General features: G+C 45.8%; 1 protein-coding gene across 2 annotated transcripts; it reads left to right on the top strand.

Annotated features, from left to right (window-relative positions):
* The first annotated feature begins 1,121 nt into the window (after nt 1–1,121).
* VIL1 (villin 1) lies at nt 1,122–26,289 on the top strand. Of its 2 annotated transcripts, none has more exons than XM_028742097.2 (20): nt 1,122–1,271; nt 5,270–5,375; nt 6,614–6,688; nt 8,747–8,943; nt 10,945–11,053; nt 11,774–11,884; nt 12,588–12,790; nt 13,707–13,785; nt 14,192–14,290; nt 15,551–15,704; nt 17,138–17,238; nt 18,396–18,533; nt 18,879–19,037; nt 20,201–20,380; nt 20,561–20,706; nt 22,970–23,114; nt 23,630–23,818; nt 24,328–24,396; nt 25,212–25,349; nt 26,104–26,289. In XM_028742097.2, exons 1-20 carry the CDS (start codon nt 1,138–1,140, stop codon nt 26,215–26,217), a joined length of 2,646 nt encoding a protein of 881 aa, XP_028597930.2. In that variant the 5' UTR covers nt 1,122–1,137; the 3' UTR covers nt 26,218–26,289. The 2 variants fall into 2 exon arrangements, with proteins under 2 accessions (XP_028597930.2, XP_028597938.2); XM_028742105.2 differs by having other exon boundaries at nt 1,151–1,271; nt 5,265–5,375.
* Nucleotides 26,290–26,837: the final 548 nt, after the last annotated feature.

Raw genomic sequence — 26,837 nt, 5'->3', positions numbered from 1 at the left:
TACAACCTCCCACGCAAGGATGAATGTTCACCAAACAGGTGGTCTGGAAGTTCCCTAAATTTTATAAGAGAACTCATCTACGCAGAATATCCGATCACATGCCTTCTGATTGGAGATGAAACATGATTATGAAAATACAGTGGTACCTCGGGTTACAGATGCTTCAGGTTACAGACACTTCAAGTTACAGACTCTGCTAACCCAGAAATAGTACCTCAGGTTAAGAACTTTGCTTCAGGATGAGAACAGAAATCACGCGGCGGCAGTGCAGTGGCAGCAGAAGGCCCCATTAGCTAAAGTGGTACCCTCAGGTTAAGAACAGTTTCAGGTTAAGAACAGACCTCCAGAATGAATTAAGTTCTTAACCTGAAGTACCAATGTAAATTTAATTATGACTCTTCAGAATGTATATGAATTATAAATGCATCTTAATATGCAACATTAACTGGCTGAAGGACAATTTAATTTGAAATTTTAAGATGAGCATGCCATACCCTACAGTTTTTTTTATGACTGTGTGCAAGGATCACCCTATGCTCCCCGGCAGAATGGGCAATTGGTGCTGACGATTGTTGGGGGTAAAAGATAGAATGTGTTTAGAAGAAGGGTGCAGTTCAAAAAGTCAACGGATTGCTGGCTCGCTGTTAATAATACTTTCCCACTATTCCCCTACCCCCGTCCCCCACATCTACAAGCCTGGTGCACTGATTGTGATATATTTCCGCCTGCATCTTAATTTGTTGCCAAAACCTGCTGTCATTTTTAAAAATCAAAACTGCAAAGGTTTGCTCAGCTCTTTCTTCCAATGTTTCTATTTGTCGACTCTCTTTCCTTGGAGGTTTTTAAGCAGAGGTTAGGTGGCCATCTGTCGTGGATGCTTTAGTTGAGATTCCTGCACTGTAGGAGGTTGGGCTAGGGTTGCTATATTTCAAAAAGTGAAAGTGAGCTTTTTTAATGAACTTCGCTGAAATGTACTAAACCGACATGGACTGCCATGCATCTGGACATTTCAGCAATTTCCGCTCCGGTGTGTGCACACATGGGGAGTGGGATGAAGGTTGTGTGCCAATGCTCGTGTGTCAAAGGACCTTGGGCTCACTCTGCCATTCTTCCGTTCTTAGACACGATTGCCCTTATATGGCGAAGGCAGGTGGCGATGGCATTCCGTGCCGAGGGAAGGAGGGTCCAAAGGTCACCCCGCTGCTTGCTCTGTTCAGGCACAGTCCGTCTCCAAGGTGCTGTGTGCCCACCAAACAGAGACCGCAGCAAAGGTAAGGAGGTGGTTCCGGAGAGATCCAGGGCCAGCTTTGGACTCCCATCCGTCCTTGCTCTAGCCCTCGGCTTCATGCCAGCATTGTCTTGCCCAAAGCAGCCTTCCCCAGGCTGGTGCCTTCTAGATCTTTGGGGGTAGCAGAATGTGCAGGCGAAAGCGGATGGCAGCTGTAGTCTAAAAGACGAGGAGAGCACCACCTTGAAGAAGGCTATCCTAGGGGAAGATAGCAAGCAGCCTCCTTCCCCCCCTCTGCTTAGTCTGGGTGGCTTTTCTTGTCAAATGATTTCAGGTTTCTGAGGGGTGAGAAGAGGTTCTGAGCCTTTATAGTGAAGCTAGGGTCCGGGACCCCAATTTCAAGGTTTCTCCTGAGGCAAAAACGATGCTTATGCCTCCTGCTTGGACTGAACTCATTTTTCTATGGACTCCACACTGCATGAGGTTAGAGGTGTGAAGACCGGGGGGGGGGGGGAGTGGAAACATTTTAGGGGAAATTAAATTTGGTTCTTCACATTTCTGCAGCAATTTGTGCTTTTAAAAAACCCTCATGAAAATTATTCAGCATTTTTGTGCGGATTTCTCCTAAGAAACACATTTTTACATGCAGTTTTCACCAATGTGCACATTGTTTTTGCAACTAATGTCCCCTAACGTAATGCCTTCTTGTATCTTATTTCCACTAATATGTTCATTTTTATGCTCATTTCCCCCTAGCACACATGTTTGGGTAAATGCTGGAGAACTGCATTACAAAATTTGGATTTGGGAAAGTGTGGATTTTGAAGGGTGGCGGTGTTTCCGTTCTCATATTATTTCAGAAAGTGTGATTCTGATCAATTCAGTTTTAAATGCAAATTGAATTGATTTTCTCCCCTGTTCCTGGTAGAGAAGACCTCTCCTGGTTTTTAAAAGTGTTAATAGGAACCAGGGGGCATTGTGGATCCAGAGCAAATTGCTGAATAAATGTGAAGAACTGCATGAGAGTGCCCGGTTGTTGAGCAGCAAAATGGGAACATAAGACATTGATCCTAGAAAGGCAGCAATGGCTGCCTGTGAGTTACTGGGCCCAATTCAAGGCTTTGTATTAGCTTGCAAAGCTTTAAATGGCTCAAGGCCCAAGTACCCACAGGAGTGCCTCTATATCAGCGGATCTAGTCTTTAAGATAGGCAAGAGAAGCTCTCGCTCATGCTCCTTGCTAGGATTCATCTCTGATATGCTTTCCCCTGCCTATCTTAAAGACACATGGCAGAGCCTTCTTCGCTGTAGCACCCTGACTATGGCACTCTCCTCCCCTTAGAGCTGTGGTTCTCCTCCTTGTTTAACATATAAGCATCAGTTAAAGATGCATCTGTTTACTTAAGCCTTAGCAGAATGAAGGCATGCTAACTGTCTGGCTGTTAACCAGAAGGTTGGTGGTTCAAGCCCACCTAGGGACTGCTATGGGCAGGATTCCTGCATTGCAGGGGTTGGACTAGATGACCCTCAGGGTCCCTTCCAATTCTACAGTTCTATAATTCTAATGCTGGTTTTGTGATTGTGCTATGGTTTTTTAAATGTTGATGTACTTGTGTGAGTATTTCAATTATTTTGATTGGATTCTGTTGTTTTTAAACTTTTATTGTATATCCCTCTGAGCTCCTTTTAATGGAACAGGGATAAAAAATGCAATCAATTAATTGATAAAAACACGAATCTGCCTTATACCTGATCAAACTATTGGCCCATCTAGTCCTGTATTTGCTGTACCAGGATTGGAAACTTGTGGTCCTTCAGATGTTACTGGATTTTACCTCCCCTCACCCTTGGTCATTGGCCATGCTGACTGGTGCTGATGGGAGCTGCAGCTCATCATCATCTAGAGGGCATAAGGATTCTTGGTCTTAGGCAAGTCTTTCTAAGCTCTACTCTTTGAGACTCCAACTGGAGGCTGCCAGGCATTGGGTTCGCAAGCCATGTGTGCTGCCATTGAGCTATGGCCCCTTCCTGCAAACCTGAAATCACGTTTCATGTTCATTGCCCAGTTTAACACATTCAACTTAAAACCCATTGCCTGGAAGTGAAATCTGTGGCAGTGATGTAGAGTGAAAGGATAAATGGAAATCCCTTTTCCAAGCCTTCTCAAGTTCTCAAATCCAGAGCTGTCTGCATGCATAGCACTTAAAAAAATTAAAAGGGTTTGAACCAAGATATCCTAAATTCTGATGAAAGCTGAATTATGCAAACTGTTGGGTTTTGTTTTGTTTTGCATAATTTATTTTGCTTTTGCTAATCATGAAGAGGAGCAAGGAACCCACACAGAAGTCCTCCTCCCCAATGACCCTTAAAAATCTAAAGCAGTCCATTTTCTAACTTTTAATCTTCATAGTATTTTTTCCATCATACTTCCAAGCATAGCTCTGCAATCTTAAGGTTTTGAAAGCTGCTTTCCCCTTAAGCAAATCTTAAGATTCTTTAAGAAGCTGACTTCTGTGACCAATGATATGTCCAATGGCTTTTCTGCATTTCTGCCAGCGTGCGTACAGCCCTGCCTATAAATTGCCCATAAGCATTCAGATTTTAGCACCAGGCAGAGAAATTACAGGTGTGCATCACCTCCATGGACTTTATGATTTAATGTACGTGCCTGAGATAGACTGCGATGCACTCCCTAATAGCCTGAGCTGGTCTGTGGACAGCGACTGCTGCCTTTTTCACCCCTTAAAAGCCAAACTTAGCTGACTAGGGAAACACCTGGAGCTCAAGTGAAGAGGAGCTGGAGAGCTGGGCATGTATTTTGTTATGAGAGGCAGGTTTAGGTTTGAATCACAGCAAATTGTTTTCCCAGGGCACCAATTTCCATAAGATTTGCATAGGTTAATTCATGTGCATAGATTCAAATTTAGAAACCATTACTACAATTTAAATTGAAATAAAGTACATCTCACTATAGTGGAGAAGACTTTGATCAGGTGACCTGTGTGTGCCTGCTCAGTCTGTCTGTTGTCCAGGTGCTCACTTTGGATGGGCAACTTCAAGGTCCAATTCTGCTGTCCCTTCTGGAGATTATTTCTCTTTAAACTAGGCTTGGGCCGGCCTGTCCTCAGATGATAACTCTTTACTGTGTAAAGTAGGACACATGGCTCCATCCTACTCACTGTGGGGATGAAGGGGGCTGGGGCTCATGCCCTCTCTCCCTCAACCGTTCTCTCACATACTTTTTGGGGAAGGGCCCAGGCTCAGTTCCCACCATCTCCATGTCGCTCAGAGAGCTGCTTCTGGTCCGTGTTGACAATACTGAGCTAGATGGACCAAATATCTTCCTCAGTAACTTCCAATGTTTCTGTTCCTACACCTACACACCCTCACTCTCTCTTCTGGAAGTAGCAAATAAACTTAAAGGAAATCGGCTGTGACATCCTTGGCAATGTTGAAAGCATGTGTGTACATACATAATTACTCATTCAGGAGACACAGGTTCAAGGCTGATTTCCCACCAGCTGTAAAAATCTTTACCTTTCATTTGAGTGAACCCAAACAATGTTTTTGGTAATAATAATGTTGTAATAACAAGTCTTTTGGCAAGAGCTGAATTAGTTTGACTTAAGCAAAGCCCTTGGGCTTTTGACACAGACATCACAAGATCTCAGTTCATCTGCATGGTAGTTAAAATGTCTAGTTTCCTTTAAACTACGGTAGCTACCAACTGGTTAGTTCCGCTCTAAACTCTTGCGAGGAGAAATTAGATCTAGGAGTTCTCTAGCAGCTCAGGTTGAGCAAAGTCCTAAAGCACAGCAGTGTGAACCATCTTAATACTTCCCCCTTTAGCAAACTTTTAGGAATGCGATCTGAATGAATGCAAGGAGTAATAGTCTGGTTTTCTTAACAACATTAATGTGGAGGTGGGGAGTAGCGATATGAAGTTTGGGGTCCGAGCATAGACCATTCTTCTGCAATATTTAAACGTTGGTTGTTTGTAACCTGGCTGCATTGCTAATGAACTTTCCCACTCCTAAGGGCAGATCCCCCCACAAAACACTGACCATCACCATGTCAGCAGAACTTAGTGCCAAAGTGACCAGGACTCTGAACAAAACCACACCCGGACTCCAGATATGGAGAATTGAGGTGAGTGTTTGTTTAGGTATGTGGTAGTATAAAGGTGAGAAAGAGAGCAGCATTTGGAGGCATGTCTGTATGTCTTTCCTCTCTTCCCATAATTCCACCTTCTCCTGGGATCTCCTGCCTTTCAAAGGAGGAAGAGAAGAAGCTGAAACAGGATTTACTCTAGATCAGGAGTGGGGGGGGGAATGTCAGGCCGGGGGGGTGGCAAATGTAGCCCCCATGGATTCTCTCCCTGGCCTCAGAACTCTCCATGGGCCATACTCCTCACTGGTTCTGCTCTGCATCCTGAGTGTTTTTGCCTGGCTGGAATGTGTTCTTGAACTCGAATAATGCTGCTTCCTTGCCTGGGTGGAGGATACAAAGGGGTATGTGAGTATGTGGTTCTATATGTAGCCTTCAGTCCCTGTCGTGGTGGGGAGCAAAGGCGGGGTGTGTGTCTGTGTGAATGTGTAGAAACTAGCAAAGGAAAAAAACAAATTTGTTGCTCCACTCAGTTTTTGTCTCTGGCCCTGCCCACAACTGGCAACTGCTGTGGCCCTCAGGCTGCAAAAGGTTTCCTAGCCCTGCTCTAGACTCCCAGCTCAGTGGTGCAGAGTCCTTGTATTGAATCTCCTATTCTCAGGGCCAAACTAGATTGATATTAATTATATACAGTAAATGCAATTGATGTGCATGAAGTAGCAGCTATGGGAGAGCCTGGTCAGCATTAGGATCACACAAGGGGAGAGGGGGTTAATCCTTTCACTTACAGCCATGGTCCCAAACCCAAATACTCCCTGATCCAGAAGCTGCTGTAAGCACTGGGAAGCCTCCACCAGCTGAGCTGGGGCAAAAGAAGGTGTTACAGCTGGCCATCAATGGGGGATTTCCTCCCAATGCAAATAGCAGCTTTGGATGACAGATTTTCATCAAGACTGCAACAGGGGAGGATAGGGTTAATTCCCCCCTCGCCCTCCTGTTCTTTGATCCTGATAATTATTGTTTCTCTTCATCTGTGGTTCTACCCTGAGCTATGGCCTTTCCTCAGAAGACTGAGGTGATGGGATTTGGCAAAACTAAAAAAAATTAAGGTGATGGGACTTGGTAAAAAATAGACTATTGAAGAAAGGAAGGCAGGACAAATGTTTAAAAATGAAGATAAAGGCAGGAAGAATGCTCTTTACACAACACAAGGGTGTGTGATGATCTTTAGTACTGTATATAATTCCAGCTAATTCCACCCCACCCCCCTTCCCTTCCAGAATATGGAGATGGTGCCTATTCCACCAAAAACATATGGGAACTTCTACGAAGGAGATGCTTATATCATTCTCTCGGTAAGAGGAATTAAGAATGGTGGAGGCCTTTGTGTCACTAAGCTTGATGGGACAAAACAGCTGCAGAAAAGGACGAGACTCAGCCCAAGAAAAAAGCGGGAACTTGCCTCATGTAAAGTATGGGAGGTGCACCATGGAGCATGATGAGGTCAAAGAAGGATACTTCAAGGGAAGGTCCTATGTGGCTAGGAGTAAATGGACTCCAGTCCTGTCAAACTTACGTATACAGTAGGCTACCACCCTAAAGGCCACACTAAGTTGCTATTACTTAGATTTTAACAACAGCAGCAACAACATTAATACCTAATTTTTGAAGTCAGGAGCGGTTCCCAGAGATGGGCTTTCTTCAGCATTAGGACCACATTATGTGCCTTCAGACCAGGGCTGGCCCTACCATTGGGCAAAGTGACCATCTTAAGCAGCAGATGCTGGGGAACAGCAGCAGCAACCCCCTCTGCCCCTCACTAACCATTCTCTTCTGTAAGAGGACAGCAATGATTCCTTTCCCGGCCTCCTCTAAACTACCAGTAGTCTGCTGCCTTAGGTGCGTTAGAGGACATAGGAAGCTGCTTTATATTGAGTCAGACCAATGGCCCATCTAGCTATATATTGTTGATGTTGACTGGCAGTGGCTCTCCAGGGTTTCAAACAAGGGATCTTTCCCATCCCTGCTTGAAGATGGCAGGGATTGAACCTGTGACCTTTTGCAGGCAAAGCAGGTGCTTTATCCCTATGGCCATTGCCCTAACACTGTCCCATGACCAGTGTTGAAGTCATATTCAGTTGCCAGTCCAATTAGCACCTGTACCTAGAATGGGGAGGGGGTGCCTTAGGTACAAAAGGTCTTGAGCTGGTCTTGATTCACGCCACTTTGTGCATCCAAAAATGTCTGGGTTTGCTGTATTCATTTGTTCAGCATCTGTTGCAATGGCTTTGCTTACCTCTCAAATATCACCTATTAGCATAAGCAAGGCAAGTTTGGGGTTTTAAAACAATTACCCACTTTATTGATTTAATAAACAGGACCAGTTATTACGTCAACCCTAGTTGGAGAGTCAAGTGGTTTAAATACCTTTTGAGAGCTGATGTCGCATGGTAGGTAAGAGAAGACATGGAGCTCTGAATGAAAACATCACCAGTTCAATTCTGCCATGATCTTATAATAAGGTGGGCTTAAGTGTCACTCCTTCTCAGCTCAGGGATAACAAGATAAAGTACACTTCATTCTCAAGTGATACATAAAATGCTAAGTATTTTTTATTTTGTTGCTGATCTATTTTAAAGCTTGCTTCATTTCAGAGCTGTTTTTATATTAGCTGCTTTAACACAGTCACTTAATTTCATGTTATTTTAATTGCTGTTCTTGCATTTCTGTGTATTGGAAGCTGCCTTGAAAGCTGGCTTTGGTCAAAAGGTAGGGTCGATATAAAACAATAAATAATACAGTATTTCACATCCTACCCTCCCATTCCCAACCCTTCTCTGTTCTCATGCCCTGCCTGTTTGTGAACACCTGTATCGTCGTACTGCACGTATTCTGGATAACTGGATAATGGCATACGGTTTGGATATGAGGATAAGGCATGGATAGATGAATGAGCTGAGTGGGTAGATCAAAGAAGAACTCCTTGCAAGAACCCTGCTCCTCTGCGTGATATATGTTATAGAAGGAGGATAAACATTGCAAGGTTTCTAAGAGAACAGAACAGCTCCATCCTCAAAGATGTCTGCTTGCTTTCTGGCCTTGAAATGTCACAGCGTGACTTTTCTTAATGTTTTTGTTTTTGTTTTAGAATTAGCTACTTTCCCCATTGCTTTTACTTTCAGCACAGATCCGGGGATAGGATAGTGATACTGACCCGCCCATGCATGAGGAAACCCTTTTGTGTTTGAGAGTAGAGATCTGAGTCAATGTCCCTTTCTAGTAGGTGGACTTACTTGGAGAGCTGAGTGTGTGAATCAAAATGCCCAGCATTGTGGCATTGACTGAGCGCCATGGGACAGAGAGGTCTCTGCAATTTTGGTGGGCCTGCTAACCAGCTTCAATTTTCCAACTAGACGCATAAGACTGGGAACAACTTCACCTACGACGTCCACTTCTGGCTGGGCAGTTCATCATCTCAGGATGAGCAGGGCTCAGCTGCCATCTACACTACCCAGATGGATGACTACCTGGGAGGAGTAGCCGTACAGCATCGTGAGGTCCAGGGCTACGAAAGTGACGCCTTCCGGAGCTACTTCAAACAGGGGCTAATGTATGTAATGCTCTTTATTGCCTTCTGGTGGCTGATCCAGGCAATGACAGCTTCTTCTTCTTCTTTGAGCCACTTTACATTTTTATGTGTTGTGCCTGAGACACATGCTAGGTAGTCTCAATTGGCAATGGCTCCTCCGGTACATGTCCACTGTGTTTTTAGAAACACACACCAGCCCTTCCAGTGTTTCCTATAGGTACTTGACAACTCTTGAAATAAATAAAAAATCTGGATATCTGGGTGGGGCCATGTGGGCCGAGGGGACAGGGCTTAGAGCCAGTTCAGTGATAGTGCTGGGGAATGAAGCCCAGCAGATATTGATGAATCCCTGCAGGCAGCCTAACACAAAGCAATCTATTTCCCTAAAGTGAGCAGCTGGGGGAAAAGGGGCAGCTGGGAGGAACTGGAGATAAATGGTCAAAAGCAAAAATAGACAGGGACAGAAACAGTGCTGTCCTTACTACAAAGTAGTTGTTTCAAAGTGGCAGATTCCAGAGAGGGTTCCATTGCACTACCTTTCTTCTCTGTGTGGCCAGGTTCAGAGGACATGACACTAACCATGGTTTAGCAATCCTGCCTGTTCTTCCTCTGTGAATTGTATGTGACTGTCTACTTGAAAGTGTGGGCGTGATTGCCTGCGTGTGTGACCTCCATCTGCTGAGTAAATTTGCCTGCCTGCCTGCCTGAATATACCGTATGTGTGTCTCTTCTCCTCTGCCGGGCATGTGAGTGTATGTCCCTGCTTGCATGGTGGGTCTCTCTGTGTGTACATGTGGTAAGTGTGCTTTGACCACACTTCTCACTGGCACATGTCACCTGAGGGGTGACCAACTTCAGACTTCAGCTGAAAGAGATTTGCCGCTCCTTGTTTAGCATTAAAAAAGAACCACAGTGAGACTTGGCCTTGTATGTTGCCCTCTGCTCCTTGTATGTAAGAGGTTAATGAAAGCTTCCTTTTTTGGTTTTGAATAAGCCATAGTTTCATGTTATTCTAAACTTGGAAAACTGTTGTTTATTCTAACTGCTAGGGAGATCAAATGAGGATCTAACTGTAGTTTCTGATCTAGGTTTGTTTGAACTAACCACAGTGCAAATAAACCATATGTCCCAACTGCAGACATAAACTGAGGTTTGTTCAAAACCAACAATTGAAGCTTTCAATCTCCCCCCCCCCCTTGCATATGAAGGAGAGCCAGGGCAGGTGGGGGAGAGGAATGGGAGCCTGAAGATATGCGGGGCTCGTCATCTTATGTTTGAACCAGGACTACATATAATAAAAATTAAAAATGGGTTCCAAAGCAACGGGCATCATTTTGGTTTTTGCTTTGGGGACAAAAAATTTCTAAAGTTGACACCTTATAGGAGCGGTAGGAAACTTGGAAGCCTGTGGTCCAATTTCATGAGGTCCTCAGTCCTAGTTTCATGCAAGTAGCAAAGAGGAGTTAAATGTGGGGGGGGGGGGTCCCAACCCACATTTGGCTTCAGCTATGCCCACTGCTGATATGCAGCCCCCAACAGATTACACTTGGGGGAATGTAATGCTCAGCAGAAGGTTGCCCTCCACCCCACAGAGGTCTATTTAAGGGCCTGAAATATGTGTTGTAGCTAACATAATGTTCTTAACATCAGAGACTCTGGAAAAACTAAAGCAGAGTGGCTGTGGAAGGCAGCAGGTCTTCCCCCGCCCCTTTCTGCCCCATGCTTCTATGAGGCATACTGGGTAGAGGTCAACCCTTTCTTCTATGGGAGGTCTGCATACACACTCTATATTTAAAGGACGTGGCTTCCCCCTAAGTATCCTGGGAGCTGTAATTTACCCCTCACAGAGCTGCAATGCCCAGCACCCATAACGATCTACACTTCCCAGGATTCCTTGGGGGATGTTGTGTGCTTTCTATGTGCCTTAGATGCATGGTGTGTCTGCAGCTGAAGACTTAGCTGTTTGGGAATGTTGGTGCTCTCCTCCACAGTCCAGACCCTGACCCTGCCTCTCCTCTGCAGCTATAAGAAGGGTGGAGTGGCTTCTGGCATGAAGCACGTGGAGACCAACACGTACAATGTACGACGCCTGCTGCACGTCAAGGGCAAGAAGAATGTGATGGCAGGAGAGGTGGGTCAAAGATGGGCTGGCAATGTTGGGAAAGGGCTGGCCAGGGCTGGTAGCTTAGCGCCTGGTAAAACTATCAGATCTAGACACTGGGGTCTTTGAACACTTGTGGGTGATCATGAAGACAAGGTTCATCACAGTGTTGCAGCCCATGAAGGCACACTCAGATCTTACAAAAATCAAACATTTTGCAGTGCTTTTGACCTCTTGTTGGAGCAGTACAGTAGATGCACTTTTAATGATGTGCTTGTGGAGGTCATCAGTGGCTACTGAAGCCACAGTGGCTATGTTTCTACTTCCACTGTTGGAGGCGGTGTGCTGCTGGCAGGGGCGGCCCATTCTGTTTCTGCACCTGTATTACTATAGGTGTTCTTTTAATAGAAAGCACAGTGGAAATGGAAATAACTTTTATATTTACAAACCAACAAACAGCAAGCCAACAATCTATGAAATAAATATGTTGGTTTTTTTTTAATTTAGAGGTCCTTTGCAATCTGAGGCCCTGATCTGTAGCTTCCTTAGCTTGTGCATATATCTTGCACTGCTCCCAGATTTGCCACGGGCATCTGGTTGGCCATAATGAGAACTAGATGTGGTTTTTGGCCTGATCCAACAGGGATCATCTTGTGTGAGGTCCCCAGACTGATAGAATCCAGGTATGACTGTCTTTCAGTAAACTCACATAGGCTTTCCCACCAGCTGTTTTTTCCCCCTCTTGCAAAGGTGGAGCTGAGTTGGAGCAGTTTCAACTTGGGCGATGTGTTTCTGCTAGACCTGGGGAAGCTCATCATCCAATGGAACGGTCCAGAGAGCAACCGCCTGGAGCGACTGAAGGTGCAAAGTCTGCCATGGGTGGTGGAAGTGGGGAAGCAGGAGAGACGGGAGTTGTGCAAAGAAGGAGGCTTTTGGTGCCTGTCCTTTCTTGGGTGGGACATCTGACATTTGAAATCCAAATGTAACATTTCTATTGTAAGAAAAGGAGGGTTGTTTTGCTGACCAAAAAAAAAAAAATGGATTGGGAGGAAACGGGAGAATCAGGATCAAGTGAAGCCACCAACTTATCATATAACAACCCAGTGGTGGGACATGCTAAAGACACTGAATGGCCTTCCTAATAGCCTTGGGGTTATATTACATTGATGGATTCACTGTGTGATGATCAGCTCATAGTTCCATGTAGTTCAGCAGCCATTAATAAATTCAGCGTATTAAAATGGCTATTGGGCATCATTCTTTTTAGTATATCTCCCCTTCCTAGGAAGGGTGGTAGGAATAATTCATGACTACAAGGTGCTTCAAGGTGTTAAGTTCTGTGTCTGAGTTGGCTAAGACAAAAAGGGAAATAAATGAATTGGGTGATAGCTGAAGTGAGACTAGAATGCTGGACTAGATAAGCCTTAGGCCTGATCCTGCGTGGGGTTTCTTGTTCACACCCACCATGCTCTTATTTGTGGGTTTTCTCATTCTTTTAATGCCATTCAGGCTTCCTCCTGCCACCCCCTGACCTTGGCTTGTGGTTGTGACCTGTTTCCTGCAGGGGATGACCCTAGCCAAGGACATTCGTGACCGGGAGCGTGGGGGTCGAGCGCAGGTAGGTGTGGTGGATGGGGAGGACGAAGCTGCATCTCCTATTCTCATGAAGATCATGGAGTATGTGCTGGGGGAGAAGAGGAACATTCAGCCTGCCATCCCAGATGCCGTGGTGGACCAGAAGCTGAAATCTTCTCTCAAGCTCTACCAGTGAGTGACATGGGGTGTGTGGTAGTGGGGACTACGGTGAGGCAAAGAGGTTGTGTGGAAAGATGCACAGCTGTGGGAGAGAGGAGCAAACATCTCTTTGATGGATGCAGGAACAGGGGAATGTGGGAAAGAAAGCCTCTGATGGAAGTACACACGCTGGTCAAGAAAGCAAACGTTCCATATTGAGCATTTTGCCCATTTTTTCTGTTCATGGGATCAATACTGCTCCTGAGAGCACCTGTGTGACCTTCCTTAATGAGTACAATTCTGTTTGTCATGTTTGGGGTTTTTCTTGTGGATTCAAAATGATTTGGAAAGAACTGCGACAGCAAAAGGCATCCAGAAGGGATGTATTAGGGAGGACAATGGGGAGATCAGGAATAGGGCAGGAGTCTAGAACTATGAAGGAAAGAAAATAAACTAGAGATATATCTCAAAAGGGAAGGCGACCCTACAGTTGGGCACCTTGGCTTTTGGACTGTTTTGGCCAACACTGCCCCCATTTTCAAATATTTCCTTGTAACCATGAAGGTAAGAAAATATCCTCCTAGTTTCCTGGCTCTTCCTCCCCTTTTTAAAATTAGTGTGTGAATGCGCCGAGGCAATTTGGGGTTCAGTGATGTCACTGCAGGTGAGATGCAGACGTTCTGCTTCAGATATCAAAGGAGAAATACAGGAAAAAAAGAAGCAGGAGTCATTTATCATTATTTTCTACCCCACTTTTATGTTAACTGAACTGGCTGTGAGGTTCTCTAGAAAACTGAATTCTGCAAGGTTTTATATATTGAATAGGCCCAATCCTGATTTTTAGCTTTTAAGACCATTATTGTTTTGCATGATCTTCATCCCAGAGTGTAGACTAGTAACATCACTTTGGAGAGCTGGTCCCATGACTACCCTCTTGTTCCTCTCCCAGAGTCTCTGAGATAGAAGGGAACCTTCTTATCCAAGAAGTTGCCATCCAGCCCCTCACCCAGGACCTTCTCAAGAATGAGGTAGGACTCATCCCTGGGGGATTGGTTGCACCATGACAAGCTTTAAAGTATAGGTTGGGGGTTGGAGGGAAGGGAAGACTAGAGGAGACATTATTCCAGTGTCATCTAACACAGTTGTAGCCATTCTGCCTATTGCCATTCCAACCCCCAAAATTATAATCTGAATGGCTTGAGTCTAAAATGGTGAGACTGTGGCCTTCCAGATGTTGCTGGACTACAATGCCCATCATCCCTGACCATTGACATGGTGGCTGAGGTTGATGGGAGCTGGAGTCCATCAACATCTAGAGGATTACTGGCTACCCACCTATGCTGTAAGAGAGAGCCTGGTAATGGAAGAGGGCTATACTGGCCTAAACAGCTTCTTTGTAATGAAACAACTGGATCTTGTTTTGTCTCCTGTCAGGACTGCTTCATCTTGGACCAAGGTGGTGTGAAGATCTTTGTGTGGAAGGGTAGGAATTCAAGCAAGGAGGAGAAGCGGCAAGCGATGACACGGGCCCTGGTGAGTGAGAGGCTAAGGCAAAGCTGAGCCCATACAGTTTCATATCTGGGCAAGGACCTTTAGCAATGTTCCAGAACTTCTTGGAGATACTGGAACAAAGTGCCTCCACTCTCTCTTCTGCCATTTCAAGGGATCAAAACCATTTTTGGCTCCATGATTCCAGATCTTGACTAACATGAATGCTACCAGCTCATTTAGAGTCTCTGTCTGGATTTTGGACCAGGGCTTGGATATTACCTTCTGCCTACCTGCCTGTCTTCCTTTTAGCCTTATCCATTTCATAGGCTTGAGGAGGGTATCAGGCAAGCAAGTATATAAAACAGAAAAAAAACTTTACAGGCTTTAAAAAAATCATTTAATCACAGTCCTTATAATGAAGCCAAGTGAAATCATGGTGTTGAATAGCAAATTCTGGGAAGGAATTCTTCCACCAGTCCTTTGTTTAATGTTCCGTCAAAAGAAAAAAATGACTGTACCAATGCAGACAAATGCCCCAATAAATCATATAAATTAAGGTAAATTCTTGGTGGATTTTATTAAGCAGGACACCATTTGCAAAAAACAAGCAAACTCGTGCCTTTTTTTTCAGACCTTCATTTTCCAGTTTGAAGAATATACAGTGTTTAAAAATGCAGCGATTCTGTCCCGCATTGCTACACTAGAAATCAGGGGTGCAAAAGACTGAAGCCCAGGCTAGTTTGTGTTCTACATTGTTTCCTTTTTAGCCTAAGTTAATGTAAGAGCATAAAGCCTGGATGAACCCAAAGCCATATTTACCCCCTCTAATAGTCAAAGCAGGTGGTGAGGGCCAACAGGACTAGAGCCAAAGTGGGCTAATGAGAAGCAAGAGGAAGCTACTATACAACAAAATAGAGCTTTAAAAACCAACAAAATGTAAGGGGCAACACCCCCCCAAAAAAACAACCACATCCTGACCAATGAGGACCAAGCATGCTCAGTAACCACAGAATGCTGAGTGTTAGTTGAAAAAGAAAACTGGTCGCAGAGGGATGGAATGGAGCGTTCTACCAGGGGCATTGCTGGCTGGCTGGTACCATGTACATGAGCACTGCTGTTATAGTAGGCGAGGAATACACTTTTTGTTGCAGGCCCCAGTTGTCAAAGAGATAACACTGGGCCTGTTGAGGGTGATAGTCTAGGATACTTCCAAATATGCTCTGTTTAATGAAGTCTCTGTGGAGTCCTTCCTCACCTTGTTGTGAAAGTTGCTCTGTTCTGGTCTTCTCTTTGTCATCTCAGGGTTACATCAAGGCAAAGAACTACCCACCCAGCACCAGCGTGGAGACTGAAAATGATGGTTCTGAATCTGCTGTCTTTAGGCAACTCTTTCAGAAATGGACTCTCCCCCATCAAAGCACTGGCTTTGGCAAGACCAACACTGTTGGGAAAATAGGTAAGTGCTGAAGCCTGATCAACTTAGTGGAGTTGATGGTTTAGAGGCTGCTTCTGACAGGTATGGGCCCCACAAGAAGAGGTGGGAAAGAATGTTGTTTTGGCCTGTCTCTTCCGTGAGTAGACAGATCAGTCTGTGTCAGTTCTGTGTCAGTTTCTGGGTTCACTCCTCATTTCATTCTCTCCTGTTTCCATATCAATTTGCAAAGAAATTTGAAAGCCCAGAGTTTCAATTTGCAAAGAAAATTGAAAATCCACAATTATATATGCACTTATTTACATAGTTAACATGGGCCACATCTGCACAATACCTTAAAAACACTCTTATACCACTTTAAGAGTCATGGCTTTTTACAGAGGATTCTGGGAACTATAGTTCATTAAGGCTGCTTAGAGTTGTTTTTATGCGACCCCTCTTCCCCTCACAGAGGTGCAGTTCCCAGAGTCCTCTGGGAAGAGGAATTGGTTGTTAAACCATTCTGGGAATTCTGGAGCTAAAGTTCTGCCAGACTCATTTTTGTTTACACACACACACACATTACGGAGGTCTAGTACAGTGGTAACCAACATAGTGCCCTCTAGTTGTGGGATTCCAGTTCCCGTCATCCACAAGGTGCATAATGAATGGCCGGTAATGGTTAGGAATGATGGGAGAGCACCACATTGGGTAATTGTGGCCTTGAATGTGGGTTGAAGGAAGCATTTATTGTGAACCCCCTCCATAATACTGGCAGCATCCTTGACACGAGCTGCTGAGGGTTTGTGTTGTATATGAACAAACACACCTTTAGAATGAAATGTCATGGTTGCTGTTGTTGTTAAAATTTGCATACTGCCCTGCATCCGACGAACCCAGGGCAGTTCACAGCAGAACCCCAAACGTTGGGTTTTATAAGCATGTGGGTTGCTATCCTCTGCTTTCTGCTGTGGAAATCATACATGGTGGTGCCTCCTTCCTATAGGAGTAACACATGCAGTTTCCATCCATCCCATCAAAGTTTATTCTTTAGCTCAGGGGTGTCAAACTCAAATTCATCGGGGGCCGCATCAGCAGTTTGGTCACCCTCAAAGGGCCGGTTGTATCTGTAGGACTATGTAAAGGACATGTAAAGTGGAGGTTTCCTGTGTAGAACGGCCGGCGCCGCTAGAGGGCAGACGTTCTCTGGCTTGTAGGCTGCCGTGCATGCGCTGAAGAGGCGGCTTTCTTGTGTCAAAAAAAAAAGAAAGCGAGAATAAAAGGTGAAGGCTGGCAGCCGGTGGGGGCTACACGGGCCACATGACGAGGTCTGGCAGGCCGGATTCGGCCCACGGGCCTTGTGTTTGACACCCGTGCTTTAGCTTGTAACTGCCCATCCTTTGGGCCACACGGTCCCTCAACGCAGATGTGCTGGTTAAGACCAAACCTACCTACTTTCTTCCCTGGCTGCCCAACAGCCAAAGTAGAGCAAGTGAAGTTTGATGCCACCACTCTCCACGCCAAGCCGGAGATGGCTGCCCTGCACAAGATGGTGGATGACGGCTCTGGAGAAGTACAGGTGAGGACAGTGCCATTTTTCTAGAAAAAGAGGTGCCAGAAATCACCACAAACTCTTCACTTGTAATGGCAATGGTGCCCACCTAAGAGGTGCTGGAACTGAGCTCAGGAGAATTTCGGCTGGAAAAAAAGCCCTGAGTAAGGACCAGGCCCACCCAAGTCCCCACCCCCTTTTGGCTTTGAGTTTAGTGGGATAACCTGTTGTGAGACACAAGAGCACAAGGCAGCTCTATCTCAAAGGCTTCCTCTTGGCCTCAGCTCTGCACATATGCAAAATGAATTGCCATGCTAGCATTATGAAAGTAGAGCTGGAGTTAAAGGTGAGCAGCTGCAATAAATCTGGCAAGACCAGCCCCAAACTAGCCACACCTTTTGAACCTGTGGCAACAAAAGGACTGAAAATCTCCTTGGTTACAGCTGTCCAAATTTGCCTTTCTGAAAGGACGACAAGCTGCAAAATTATATCCAGTGCCAGTGACTTGGCTAGTTGGGGAAGAGCAGCATGAATGCCACATAACATAAGGCCCTGGACACTTTTGAGAGGAAGGGTGGAATATAAATTCAATACCAATTAATTATAACTTTGATAGGGCTGTGGGGTATGCTTTGGTGCTCCTTAGGTTTGTAGGCTGGGGAAGATCTTTGCCCTGGGCTCACCACAGGCCCTGTAAGGACAACATCAGCAGGAACGTAAGGGAACTGAGGACCATCTTCATCACTACTTCTTTCTCTGGGACTTCACAAGGCATCACACAGTAAAGTTGAAGCATATCACCATAGCCATAAGGACTTGAAAAGTGATGCTTTGGTGGTGTTTTAAATGAGAATCGAGATCCTTAGAAGGCTGAATTCTGTATCCAGTGCCACATTTCCTTCCACCATCACCCCAAATGTACACAGTTGAGAAATTCAGATATACACCACTACTCTAGGGGCTTGCTCACACTTCCATTTGCCCTGCTGTTTTCTCCCAGGAAATTTCACTCTTTATCGCAGAATCTGCAGTGTCCAGTTATGACGGGCCTAACTGCTAACCGAGCTAACTTTGCCAAGCACTATATTCCTGGCTATACTGAGGAAACCTCCACCCACCAACCCCTGCCCACCCATTGAACATCTACTGCTACCCTGTTGCTCATGTTCCACTTGCCTTGACAGGTCTGGCGAATTGAGGACTTGGAACTGGTACCAGTGGAGGGTCGCTGGCTTGGTCATTTCTACAGCGGCGACTGCTACCTTATCCTCTACAAGTATCTAGTCTCCAGTAAAATGCACTACATGATCTACATTTGGCAGGTGAGCAGGTGGAGGTGGGCAGGAGGGATTACGACAAAGGAAGCAGAGTATAGGCCAAGGAGATGGAGAGAGAAGAAAGACCTCCCACATGTCACCAAGGAGCAGTAGAAACTATTTGCATGTTCAGAACAACAACAACAAGTACTAGGAATTTGCCTTTCCAAAGGAGTCTGAAGTTCTCAGGACCCTAAAGATGCCACTGGATTCTGCTATAGGATGCTGTGTACCATTGCTCACAACACAGTCATGAGTTTTGAAGTCCTCTCTCCATTGAATTGTAGCCGAGGGACAGTCGGAACTGTACCCCAGCCTTTTAAGTCAGCCTACTCTGTTGCTGCTTTCCAGGGTCGCCACGCCAGCCCCGACGAGATCACTGCCTCTGCTTACCAGACTGTCATTCTGGACCAACAGTATAATGGTGAACCTGTGCAGGTGCGAGTGACCATGGGCAAGGAGCCTGCTCATCTTATGGCCATCTTCAAGGGACGCATGGTGGTGTATTCGGTGAGCACAAGAGGGACAGACTCGGTGGTTAAAATTGTCTCCCTTTCCATTTCCCAGCTGTACAATGTGGAGCAAAACAGATAAGAGACAGGAAATCCAAAGAGAACATTAGAGTATCTTGTGGTGGCTCTAATTTTGATCAGAACAATAGTTCTAGGGGGGATTTAGGTTTTGCATCCAAGGAGGTATTTTGGGGGGGATGGGGAATAACAGGCACAATACAGGTTCCCTTATTTCCCCTCCCCCAGCGGAGATAATCATAGTTTTGGGGATTGGGGAGCAATTTAGACTAGGAAAATCACAGAGAAGTGAACACTTGCGCCAACCAGCAGCACTGCTCCAATCAAAATCTGAGATCCCAGAGGCGCTTTAAATAGTAATATTAAAAGCCCACTGGGAGATCAAAACACATCTTTCCCACTTCACATGTCTTTTGGTCTCAAAGCTTCCTAATCTGGAGTTATACCACTTCAAGGGAGTTTTATGGCAGGCTGTCTTCTTGTTGCCACTTTGTAAGCTGTTTGTGGTTGAGCACTCCACTGCTTCCTCATCCCTTTTCCTTTGGTGGCGGCGCTTTGTATATTGAGCGGATGTGACCCTCCTGTCAGATTTCAGAAAGGGGAGGGGGAAATATCCCATTCGTTCCATGTCCTGAACAGGACAAGGACAGCGGGTTTAAGTTCCAGTGGCAGAAAAGGCTACTGCAGAATGGGAAGCTATCAAGGCAAAGGGGAACCTAGAATGCATCAGTCACAGAGTGACCTGACCTCCCCTGTGTCAGGAAAGGGGCCTTTTGGGACCAGTTCCTATAGTTCTGCAGTGGAAGGTGAAATGATGGATGGGACAAAGCTTGTACAAAATAGTTTATGTCTCTGGGGGAAGATTGAGGCTTAACTAATAGATCTTGCTTTCATGCAGTCCTATGACCTTTATTTGGGATGATATAACCAATGCACTGGGCTTTGGAGTGCAGCGATGCTCATGCTCTATAGAAGCATGGCTGAGAGGCTGTGGAATTCCTCAACACAGCACCCATTCAGAAAGTGTGCAAAATTTTGCATAATTTCTATTGCTCTTGTAGTATCCAAGCCCTAGAAGCCTGGAGTGATGCCTGGACTCTCATAGCTGTCTAAATTCTTTTTTCCCCTCCTCCTTACACCTAGGGTGGTACCTCCCGAGCTGGCAGCACAGCTCCAGTGCCCACCATCCGCCTTTTCCAGGTGCATGGGACCAACGAGTTCAACACCAAGGCCTTTGAGGTGCCTCCCCGGGCCTCCTCCCTCAATTCCAATGATGTCTTTATCCTCAAGACTCAGAGTTGCTGCTACCTCTGGTATGGGAAGGTAGGCATCCTTTCCGGGAGAAGTGCACAGCTGGTGGGTGATTTGGAGGCTGAGGGCACTAGCAAGTGTGATCCAGAACAAACATTCTCAGCTTTGGAAGAGGGAGTGGAATTTAGTTAATTGAAAGGCTGAACCCAACCCCCCAACCCCCACACCACAGTCTGGTTTTCCTTCCTGCAGGGTTGCAGTGGGGATGAGAGGGAGATGGCCAGGAGTGTGGCTGACCTGATCTCCAAGACCGAGAAAGCAGTGATCGCAGAAGGACAGGAGCCTGCGGAGTTCTGGATTGCGCTAGGCGGGAAGTCCCAATACGCCAACAACAAAAGGTAACATCTGGCACCTGGGCACTCTTACACGCCAATCCTTACTCTCCTAATGCCAAAGTCTGAATTGGATGGAAGAAGCCACAACCTCCATCTCCACTCAAAATCGGAAGATGCTGGTGGCTTTTTAAGGCATGTGTGGGAAAACCTCGTGTCAGTTTCTCTCCCTGCAAATCCACTTGCAGAAGGTGGTTATTTTAGAGGCAAGTGGTGATGAGGAGTTTCAGGGGGAAATGAAACCCTCGCATACCCATTCTGGCTGCTTCTCTAGAATCCTAGAATCATAGAGTTGGAATAGACCACAAGGGCCATCGAGTCCAACCCCCTGCCAAGCAGGAAACACAATCAGAGCACTCCTGACGTATGGTTGTCAAGCCTCTGCTTAAAGACCTCCAAAGGAGACTCCACCACACTCCTTGGCAGCAACTTCCACTGTCGAACAGCTCTTACTGTCAGGAAGTTCTTCCTAATGTTTAGGTGGAATCTTCTTACTTGTAGTTTGGATCCATTGCTCCGTGTCCGCTTCTCTGGAGCAGCAGAAAACAACCTTTCTCCCTCCTCTATATCAGTGTTTCCCAACCTTTTTTGGGCAAAGGCACACTTGTTTCATGAAAAAAATCTCGAGGCACACCACCATGCCAGATGGGGAAAGGTCACTTTTTACTTATGTAAAAAAAAATAAAAAAAATAGTAACAGCATAGAAGGTAATGGTTAGGCTAGCATCCCTCTTCCAAATATGCTAGGTTTTTATTTGCAGGGACTGTTCTACATGGGAAAGCATTCAGCACTGTCATTCTCCCATCTGAATTGGTACTATTCTGGGTCAACTTACTCTGCTGCATGTGTAGATGAAAATGGCACCAAGTGTGGGGGAGGGGGCAGAACAGGTTTCAGATACAGGATATTAAGCATACACGTACTTCAGATTGAACTGGTTGCTTGCTTTGCAAGTTTTCATTTCCCAAATGACTGCCTTGGCAAGCGCAATACCTACCAGGCTCAACGCCGGTCTCGCGCTGCCGCTTCCCGCGCTCTCAAGGACCCGGGAGGAGGAAGGCGTGAAGGCAATCCCGAAGGCGCGAAAACGTTATCAATTGCTTCTTCTTGTACAACTGCAGCCAGATCCTACCCGTATTTACTCTGGAGTAAGCCCTAGTTTGTTCACGGGGTTTTGCTCCCGCGTAAGTGTGCACGAGGGATGGCAGCCTTAAATATCGGGGAGACGCAGGAGTCGCCTGCGCTGCTGTAATTCCCCCTCCTTTTGGGGAGGGAGGCGCTGGGCTACTGTGTTTACTTGGAAGTCCCACGGAAGTTAATGCATTATTAGGCTACTACTGGCTTAAGCCGGTGCCCGCCTTCATCCCTAGGCGAGAGGCACAGAGTTCTGTTCCGCCCGGGCGCTGCCTCTTTAAACGAGCGCGTGGTTGAAGAAGGCGCTTGCCCAGCTCCCCTCTGCGCCTCGGAGGGCGGGTTTGAGCACGCGCAATGCTCCGCCCTCCCGCCCTGCGCCACCGCCGTCTCGCGCTCCTCCCTTTTGCGCGTGCTGCCCCGCCGCCGCCCCATTGGCCGGGTCCTGTCAGCTGATCCTGTGTTATTTCCTCTGTGTGTGTGTGAGGGGAGAATGGAGAGAGAAACCTCGGCACCACCACCGCGGAGCCGCCCCCGGCTCGACGCGGATCCTCGCCGCCGCCGCCCCGCCTCTCGCCGCCCGACTCGCCCGCCTCCCTCCCACGGCACACCAGGCAACGTCTCGCGGCACACTAGTGTGCCGCGGAACACCGGTTGGGAAACACTGCTCTATATGACATCCTTTTATATATTTGAACATGGCTATCATATCACCCCTTAACCTCCTCTTCTCCAGGCTAAACACGCCCAGCTTCCTTAGCCGTTCCTCATAAGGCATCGTTTCCAGACCTTTGACCATTTTGGTTGCCCTCCTCTGGACACGTTCCAGTTTGTCAGTGTCCTTCTTGAACTGTGGTGCCCAGAACTGGACACAGTACTCCAGGTGAGGTCTGACCAGAGCAGAATACAGTGGCACTATTACTTCCCTTGATCTAGATGCTATACTCCTATTGATGCAGCCCAGAATTGCATTGGCTTTTTTAGCTGCCGCGTCACACTGTTGGCTCTACTCTAGATTGCTCCAATCTGATGTGGCCTGGTAGAAAAGCTGGCTATATGGCTTTTTCTCCATGTGCTTGTGTGTAAATAGGGAGCTGACCTGCCACCTGGCCTGTCTCTCCCCCTCTTTTTGTGCAGATTACATGAGGAAACAATTGCCATCACACCTCGGCTCTTTCAGTGCTCCAATAAGACAGGGCGCTTCCTTGCCATGGAGATCACAAATTTTACTCAAGATGACTTGGAAGAAGATGATGTGTTCCTACTGGATGCCTGGGACCAGGTGGGTCTGAGGTGGGGGGTGAAGAATGAATAGGGAGAGGAAGCATTTGCTGCTCAATGAAGCACCTTGGCAGATGATGCCCCCCCCCCATAACAATGCTATTGAATTTTACTTTCATGGCTAATGTTGCATGCTGGAATTTCTCTACAGCTGCTTTGTTCGCGCACAAACACTTCTCATCTGATATAATTGCTGCGCTATACTGTATTAACACTCCATGCAGCTGATGAAACCTTGTCTTAACCAATGGGTTTGCCTTAAAAGTGCCACAATTTTGTTGTTTTGGGGGTAAGAAATGAATATGACCACTGCCCCTCTAGAAACTTTGTTAGCTATCTCCTTCCCTAAAGTTTAGGGGTGATGGTCTGCCACAGAAGCTTTAAGTCTACGGTTGAGAGATATATGCAGGCAAACACAAATGCAAGGGCAGAATTCCCTGAACCTCTTTTCTCCCTTTTGATCCTTGATCCAGCTGCATGTCCGCTTCCGTTCATAACAGCTTTTTCTCCGGCCAGGTTTACTTCTGGATCGGTAAAGATGCAAATGAGGCTGAGAAGGAGGCAGCAGCTGTAACAGTGCAAGAGTACCTGCGAACTCACCCGGGTGGACGTGACCTTGACACTCCCATTGTGATTGTGAAGCAAGGCTATGAGCCTCCGACATTCACTGGCTGGTTCCTAGCATGGGACCCCCTCAAAGGGACAGTAAGTGACCTAGTGGCCCTTATTCTTTCAGGTCTAACAAAGGGCAGCTGAGAACACCACGTCATGCAACAAAGGTTAATCCCATGTGAATTCAAAGACATCTGTTTGAAATGTGTAGAAAACATTACTTTCCCTCTAATTGCTCTGCCTTGTTAGAGCTCTCCTCTAACCTTCCAGATGTTGTTTGATTACAGCTGCCATCATCCTTGACCTTTGGCCAGGTGGACTGGAGACAATGGGAGCTGGAAGCACATTAGCCACTCCACCTACAGATTTTCATCAGAATTAGCTTTCATGAACTTTCAACATGCTGAAGTGTAGCTAGCTACATCCAGACTGTCTGTATCCACAAATGATGATGAGAACATAGGTTACCAGGCTTAAGATTCTGCAAACTTCGCTTTAAGGAATCCTATTTTAACTCTGTAGCCTTCAGTCAAATCAAAATGTTCATGTGTGTGTGGGTAGTCTGGTAACTCCCAGGGTTTTTGTGGTCTATTTTCATGCAGGAGAAGAAATCCTATGAAGAGTTAAAAGCTGAACTTGTAAATGAGGACAACCTTGGCCAGATCACTTCTGTAAGTATTACTGAACACGTGTTTCATCATATGTAAGTGCAGGTAGCACAGTTGCTATTTAATTTATAGGAAACCAGGAACAATAGGACCCAAGTTCATTTTATAGCAGTAACTGCTGTGTAGCTTTTCATGCCTGTACTATCTGATTGGGGGATGTAAGGCCTTCTTTTAAAGTTATTTCAGTATAAAAGGCTGCAATACTTACTCCAGAAAAACTTCCCTTTAGAGGGATAGTAATTATGATCACAGCTGAGGACGAACAGAGTTGCATTCCTCTTTAAGGTTGTTAACTGCTTGTAGAGAACATTGCCCACAGCATGCCCTCTCCACCTCCCTCACTGTTCCTCTGATGTTGACCTTTTTGCAGCACCTTAAAGACAAGAGCATTATGGCACAAGTGATTGTGCACTAGACTGTTTCTGCCGCAACAGACCAACATGTCCCTTTCAACTCTACCATTCTTATTCCTCTGGATGGCACTAGAATTTTTATTTTTAAATTCCTTTCTTACAAAGTGTACCAGAACCCACAATACTGCATTTTAGATCAATAAATGCATTTATTGATCTAAAACAGTTCAGCTTACCATGCCAATTTACCTTCCCTCAACTCAGTGCTATTTTTCTATAAAAAGAGGTGTTGGAACTCACCACGAACACCTCCCTTGTTCTCCCATAATGGCAATGGCACCCACCTGAGGGGTGCCGGAACTGAATTCTGCTGAGGCTGAAAAAAAGCCTTGCCTCAACTCTTGTTTAAATAGATACAAGACACATTTGAGCTTTGGGGATTCCCCCTTCCAATTTCTCTTTCAGGAAATCCTTGATGCAAAAACAGTTTTCACTGCCAACACAACCTTGGGTAGTATCTCAATGTCAACCTACCCTCTGGAGAAATTGATGAATGTGTCTGCAGAGGAACTACCCAGCGATGTAAACCCCAGCAGGAAGGAGGTGAGATCCCAGGGCTGCACTCACATTTCTCTGTTTATTTATTGCATTTATATCCTGCCTTTCCTCCAAAGAGCTCAAAGTGGTGGTGTATGCAGATCTTGGCACAGCTTAATCTCACATCACCAAATCCAGATACAGAATAGGCTAGCATATGCTAAATCAGGGCTACAAACATCTAATGGGTGTAGGCATAAAAGCTTGCTAGTGTGCTGAAGCATTTGAAGGCTGGGCAAGTATTAGATATGCACAGTTCCTTTCCTTAGCCATCCCCATCTGCCCCAATTAATATTAGGTTGTATTCAAGATAGTGTTAAGGCTGGGAGACCATCAGCACAAGGATTTGTGTGTGAGCGAGAGATGGAACATTCTCTCCCTCTTTTCCCCATGTGTTCCCCCCTAATCTGTTCTGGTGGTTCCCCTGATCCTCTGGAGCTGATTTGGAGATGGTATGGGAGAAGGAGGAGGAAGAAAATTTGTGCCAGTGCTAATTTTTGCACTGGCGTAAAAAGTTAGCTGAATACCTCCCACTGTTCATTCATTCTGCTCCAGCATAAAGTGGCAACAACTTGAGGAAAATACAGAACAATCTCCAGTTTCCTTAGACTTCTTCTGAGCATGCCATCTTGTCTAAGTGTTATCAGGCTGTGCCCCCAAATACTCACAGGAAATCTGGACGTAGTGTTTTCACTAGTGTGTTACCTTTATGATTGGACTTGCTCTCTCTCTCATCCTTGCCCATTCCCCCCTCCCATAGGACTACATATCAGATGAAGATTTTCTTGCTGTCTTTGGAATGTCCCGACAAAACTTTGCTGCCCTTCCTCAATGGAAGCAACAGGCTCTCAAGAAGGAAAAAGGACTGTTCTAAAAATGTAAACTTTCTGCTGTCATTGACTCAAAGTGGATATTTTTACATAAAATAAAAATAATTCCAAGTTTGTTTGGAGTGTCCCAGAATGAACAATCAAGCATTTTCTGCCACTGGATTATATGCAGCAACAAAGGGGATTCTAGTCATTAACCCTACAGGTGGTCAAATTCTGAGCTACTAGAAACAGAGGGCAGCCCAGGCAGGAAAAAGGAGCCTTTAAAACTTGTGTCTGCCCACTTGAGTCTCATCTTTCTCCACCTATGAAACGAGGTAGTGATTTATTTTAGTGAGTCACCAACACCAGGCTGTCTTGTAGCTGATCACCCCATTTCCCCCTTGATCTTGCCTTCTCTGAATTCCTGAATAAAATTTGGCACTTCCACATTGTTTTCCCCAATATATCTGCAATGACATCACTAAGATCTACATTATGTATGCTCAGTGTTGACAAATTTCTGCAGTTTTGTTTTACCAACCCAAGTACTATACTATAAGGGGGAGTCCCCCTACCCTGCCCCTGTGAAACAGGAATTGATGCAACTACATTTCCACAAAATTTTAAATTGTTTCTTTACATACACACCAATTTCCATGGTTTTTCTCTGAATCCAGAAGTG

Source organism: Podarcis muralis, chromosome 1 (genome assembly GCF_964188315.1).
Source record: "Podarcis muralis chromosome 1, rPodMur119.hap1.1, whole genome shotgun sequence".
NCBI lineage: Eukaryota > Metazoa > Chordata > Lepidosauria > Squamata > Lacertidae > Podarcis > Podarcis muralis.
This window is presented reverse-complemented; position numbering and strand designations above follow the sequence as displayed.